Source organism: Diplotaxodon limnothrissa, linkage group LG23 (genome assembly GCF_057381915.1).
Source record: "Diplotaxodon limnothrissa isolate DT_005_m linkage group LG23, D_limnothrissa_male_GT1.1, whole genome shotgun sequence".
Lineage (NCBI taxonomy): Eukaryota > Metazoa > Chordata > Actinopteri > Cichliformes > Cichlidae > Diplotaxodon > Diplotaxodon limnothrissa.
Window position 1 is genome coordinate 28,958,723 of NC_140617.1, and position 6,000 is coordinate 28,964,722.

The 6,000-nt window shown below is 40.9% G+C and overlaps 1 protein-coding gene across 3 annotated transcripts in view; it reads left to right on the forward strand.

The window, feature by feature from the left end:
- Positions 1–5,676, forward strand: part of LOC146608273 (striated muscle preferentially expressed protein kinase-like) — a 67,266-nt gene extending 61,590 nt beyond the window's left edge. For all 3 annotated transcript variants that reach the window (XM_085348265.1, XM_085348267.1, XM_085348268.1), the window contains 7 exons: positions 827–991; positions 1,773–2,478; positions 2,710–2,949; positions 3,375–3,598; positions 3,717–3,792; positions 3,958–4,107; positions 4,192–5,676. In XM_085348265.1, coding sequence (XP_085204391.1) covers positions 827–991; positions 1,773–2,478; positions 2,710–2,949; positions 3,375–3,598; positions 3,717–3,792; positions 3,958–4,107; positions 4,192–4,429 — 1,799 coding nt within the window. In that variant the 3' untranslated portion in view covers positions 4,430–5,676. The remainder of the gene's footprint in view (positions 1–826; positions 992–1,772; positions 2,479–2,709; positions 2,950–3,374; positions 3,599–3,716; positions 3,793–3,957; positions 4,108–4,191) is intronic.
- Positions 5,677–6,000: the final 324 nt, after the last annotated feature.

Consider the following 6,000-nt stretch of genomic DNA (forward strand, 5'->3'; position numbering starts at 1 on the left):
CAGTGAGGAGAATTCTCCAGAGATGATAGTTTGCAAATCTACAGACACCATTTAGATGGAGAAAGTGACTCAGTCCACGAGGGAATAGTGAGTGTACCAGAGCTGCTGTCAGAATTTTTTTTCATTATGGCCAATGAATCATCATTTGGCAGATGAAGAAGGGAGTAGATTCTGAATTTTTACCTGATCATTGATCAAAAAAGAAAGTAATCTTTGGCAGGGAGAATTAATGTACGTTCTCACAAAACACTGTGCCACTACCTAATTTACATTTTAATTCAGGTCTGATTCGCCGTGCTTTTACAGAAAATGAGATGTAATGACAGATTATTTTTCAGGAGGCAAACTGCACACAGGCTTGTGTCTGTGAAGGTTCTCAGTCATCCAGGTCATCGTAGTCAAAGGAGCTTGCAAAGAAAAGCTTCTGGACTTCTTTAAGTTACTTGAAGACGTTTCACCTCTCATCCGAGAAGCTTCTAACTTAAAGAAGTCCAGACGCTTTTCTTTGCAAGCTCCTTTGACTGAACACAGGCTTCTTATTCACAAAATCAATACTTTATGTGTTAATCAATGCTGCCATCTGGTGTTATATTAATTAAACTACTTCTTTTTTCTTTGGTTGTTTTTCCGTTCAAAGAGGACAAAATAGAAAAATGTTGCATTAATGTATTCACCTTTGTTTTCTAATACTAAACCAAGCATTTTTATACCTAGAATCATTCGTACAACATGTAAAATTAAATAAATACCAATCAAAATTCAGTATTTAGTTTCATATTACCTTATAGCAACATCTTATACTCTTTATTTCCTTTCCGTCCTGCAGGTGATTCGAACTGGTTAACTGTAGCCACTGGAATTGCCGACTGCTACTACAATGTCACAGACCTGCCACCAGGTGGCACCTTCAAGTTCCGCGTGGCCTGTGTGAACAAGGCCGGACAGGGGCCGTACAGCAACTGTTGTAGGCCAGTTAGCTTGGCGCCCACAGGTATAATACTGCCTGTTAAAGAGTGAGCATACATGGACAAAAAGCTGAACAGAGCTAGAAAAACAAAACTGTTCTAAAAGCATCACACCAAAGCACAAGCTATGGATTAAATCCCATCGTGTGTCACAATATTAGCAAGCCCAAGTGAACTGCATTCCCTCCAATAGAAAGCAAAGGGAAACCCCTTCTCTTTTTAATGACCATATTAATGACCATACTTGATGTATGACTCTTTGTTAATGGGTTAATGGACTTAATTGCCACGTAGCTGTCCCTGAGTCTGTTTGTGCTGGAGGTTTCTACCTGTTAAAAGGGAGTTTTTCCTTTCCACCATCACCAAGTACTTGCTCAAAGGTAGTTGTCTGATTTTGGGGGGTCTTTTGGGGGGTCTTTATCTTGATTTTAGACCTGGTAAGTCTGTCATTAACAAGATGCTACCCTAGGATCAATATCCGATGCTTTTCAGTCCAGTCTTTTCTATAATATCTGGTTTAAAACTAAGCAAGACTTTGAGAGTCAAAATGCTAACTTGTGGTAGCTCCTTCCATTTTTTATATACAGTCTATAACAAAATCATGAAAATCCTGCATTTTCATTAACTGGTAGTGCCACGGCATAGTATGAAAAGCATCCAGACCATGTACATTGTCTCAAACCAAACAAAAACAAATGTAAGAAAGCTACGCAACAAACAACATGTTTAAAAACTGTAGTTTGCTACAAGCAGCTAATATACTGAGTAAATAATTGATGTATTTAATCTGTCACTCTATTAACACAGTTGGAGGAGCTTCACCTACCGTTGCTGTTGTAAAGACAGCCCCAACCCCACCTACGCCTGTGATTACCTCCTCAGTGACATTCCCTTCACACAAACCAGTCCAAAATAGCGTTCCCAGATCAACGGTCTCCACCATCACCTCCACTTCCTCTACTCCAAAACATGAAGCCCTCACTGATGCATCCTATCTTCAATCTGCATCTCCATCATCTACAATTGTGGTGACTCCTATCCCTCTAACCTCCTCACCTTCCGGCCCTTCAACAAACCCTTCATTGCCATCTGCAGGTGCAACAGTGGATGGCACACAAAAAATAAGCCCCACTCTCCCTTCATCATCCACCTCCAAAGCAACCTCTCCCTTTGTCCTCCCCAAACCTCAGAGTCCAGTAAATGTGGTGACTCCTATGACACAGACTGCAGCTGTATTACCCCCACCTTCTGTTGTAACCCCACCTTCGACCCCCACAAAACCAACCGTGGCCTCAGTACCCACATATGTCCCCACGATCACTGCTACTGCTCGTGTGGCCCCGACTCCGGTGTCCTTTACCCCACAAGTACTACAGACCTCCAGCTTGAGTCCCATCGGTGATGGAGCCAGTACCCCCGCCAGAGGCACCCCATCGGGACGCGCTACACCCTCTACTGCTCTACGACAGGGAGTTCCACAGAAACCGTACACTTTCCTAGATGAGAAAGCGAGGTGAGATAGATATCGTCCTTTTGGGGGAAAAAGACATGAATCTTGCAAAAAAACAACAGAGTTAGGATAACAAGAAATTCAGAAGCTGGTGAATCAAAGAGATGTTGAGACTGCTGTTAAATTTATATTTGTTTGACGTTACTCTGAAAGTTATAACTTGAGAAAAAATCTATGCACATGGTCAAGCTTTTATTTGCGTTGTGCAAAGTAATCAGGACTTATCATTGGCAGGGGTCGGTTTGGAGTCGTCCGAGAGTGCAGAGAGAATGCGACAGGTAAAATCTACATGGCAAAGATCATTCCCTACATTCAAGAGAACAAGCAGGAGATCCTGAAGGAGTATGAAATCCTGAAATCTCTTCACAATGAAAAAGTCATGGGTCTCCACGAAGCCTACATCACACCACGCTACCTGGTGCTGGTGGCAGAGTACTGCACTGGCAAAGAGCTGCTATACAGCCTTATAGACAGGTAGGATGGTGGATATGTTGACTCACACTGACACACAAACTCAGACAAACCTGCATAGCAGGAGTCTAAAAAGAAGATTCTTACTTGGAGTCATTAAGGTTGAAAAGGAGGTTGTTATTTGATTCTGCTTTAAGTTGTATTTCACACCATGGCTGTATTCGGGAGCAGCAGAGATAAGCTAGGAGTGAAGTGGGTTGCAAAGTGGCTTGAAGATATAAAATAAATATGCCCTAAATGAGATTGATTGCATAAAAGCGTATCAGCTGAGCTCTCAGGTGATGTAGGCTGGCAATGAATCAGTCTTTCATCAATCTCTCAACACTTTAAATTTAAATTAGCATTAATTTATTCAGGATATGCTGCTTGAACTCTCCCTGTCTGTGTCCTATAATCACACGTGAACCTCCTCTTTCACTGACAAAAAGGTTTCGTTACTCTGAAGACGATGTGGTGGGATACCTGGTCCAGATTGTCCAGGGGGTCGAGTACCTCCACAACCGTCGCATCCTCCATCTGGACCTCAAGCCTGACAACATCATGGTGACCAACCTCAACGCCATCAAGATTGTGGACTTTGGGAGCGCGCAGACCTTCAACCCCCTCAGCCTCAAGCAGCAGGAATCAGGACCAGGAACGCTGGAGTACATGGGTAAGGATCAAGAGATGCAGGCTCTATATGCTTAATATTTTCGATGGAAGGAATTTCTACTAAATCTGAAAATCTTCTGCTTTTCTAAATTTTCATCTTCTGATAAATGTGATCCAAGCTCCTGAGATGGTGAAAGGCGAAGTGGTTGGTCCTCCTGCAGATATTTGGACTGTTGGCATTGTCACCTACATTATGTAAGTTTTCTTTTTGCTTCGTGCCACTAATGACCTTTACCCTTAACGCCAGAGTGAATAGGATGAATTGTATTTAAATTCAGTCAAACAAATACGATGTTTTGCATATTTACATTTTGGAATAAGCAACCTGACTGTTTATTTTTTCTGTGTCTCTTCAACCAGGCTTAGTGGTCACCTCCCCTTTGAAGATAAGGACCTTCAGCATGTTGAATCCAAAATCCTGATGGCCAAGTTTGACCCAACGAAACTGTACCCAAATGTGTCTCAAAGTGCCTCTGCATTTCTCAAGAAGATGTTGAGCAGTTACCCATGGTGATTATCATTTTAAAAAAGTTGATTATAAGTTTTTTTTTAAAAACAAGAACAATATCAAATGCTACCTAATATGTTTTTTAGGGCCCGCCCGACTACAAAAGATTGCTTCACACATGCCTGGCTGCAGGACTCCTACCTGATGAAGCTCAGGAGACAGACTCTCACCTTCGCCTCCAGCCGACTTAAAGAGTTCCTGGTGGAACAACAAAGCCGTCGCACAGAGGAAGCCACCAAGCACAAAGTGCTGTTGCGGACCTACCAGAGCTCCCCTCAGTCCCCGGCATCTGGGACTTCTCCGCATGTTCCTAGCCCAAAGTGAGGTGACAGTAAAGAAGCCACACTGAAATAAAAAATCGGAGCTCGTTGCATCTTAATACGTCCTCTGTAACCGAAGCAGACAGCCTCGATTCAACAACAGCGGGATTCTTACGTTAAAGAAAATCCCAGTGAAGGAGAAGCCGACCGCTGTGATGTGAATCCACGACTTGCAAACTGCTAATTCACAAGAAGGACACAGGATTTCTTTTCTTTGATTGCACAGTTTCTCAGTCACATTGTGGTTTTCCGAAATTGCACATCAATATTCAGTTTAGCCTCGGTCTCCACTCTGCACGATCAGCCTGGAACATGTGTACCATGAATACTTTTACCTTGTTTATGCCACTAAGATTAGTAGTAGTAAACAACTCATGTGAATGTACCATGATTTAAGCTGCTATCTTATGTATTTTTTGCATTTAGCCACACATTTTAAAACCCAACCAAAAAGATGTTTTGGGTTTGGTTTTCTTTTCTTTTTTTTTTTTTGTCATTTGGAAATTGTTTACTTTTTTCCATGTTAATTTATTTGCATGTGCGTATGTGTGAGTGTGTGCGCGCCTGTGTGAGTGTGTGCATGACCATTTTTGACTCACTTTTTTTGAAACTAGCATCATGGTGACAAAAAAAAAGGAAAAAAGAAAAACTAAAAATAAGGGGTGTCTTTGTGGTTTGTGTCATACAGTAAACATGAATTGATTTTGGGTGAGTTAGGAATATCTAGTACAATTTCTTGTTCTGTGGTTAAAACTTAACTTTTAACTGTAATACAGCGATGGAAAAAGGTCCTTAATGTAGATAACATTTTATTCTGAGAAGTCACACACTGGTAAATTACTGTGGTGTCAGTATTACCCAACGGCTGATCAGGTTACCTCATTCCTAATCAGCCTGTCACCAGTGCCTAAATCAGGTTGACATCCAAAATGTTTAACTTGTATATGTGTCTCCACTGGTTTTAATCCACATTTGATCAAAGTAAATATTTGATCACAATATCTGGACTTTATAGCCAAACGCACATGCATAGAGATTCTTACATGCCGAGGTTTATACATGCATACATACACAGAGTACATGCCGTCCTTGTAATAATAGACCGTCTTGTGTATTGCTCTATCACAGTGTTCCTTTTTTGTATGAATTTGGATGGTTGAAGATTTGTAAATGTACCAATTTGCGGTGTTTATATGTGGAAAAAGTTGAAAATGTTTTTATGAGATGGTATGTAATAAACTATTGATACAATTGGGAATATTAACTTTTTTCTTGTATGTGTAGGATGCTGTTTTAGGTTCACACTTACACTTTGTTTTTGTTTGTTTTTTAAAATTTATACAGATAATGGGCATGTAAAACTATGCAAACGATTCACTTCTTGTTGATGATCCCCTGGGGAGTGCAGTTGAGCACAACAAATATGACTGAAGCCATGAGTTCAAACTTTTAAGTGTTCATTTCCTTAACTTGTTTTCCTGCAATTGAAAGAGCAATGCCAGTTTTACATGGGTGGCAAGAAACAAGGAAGTCTTAGTGGCTATTTTATTATGCCATCATTGGAAAAAAAGCCAA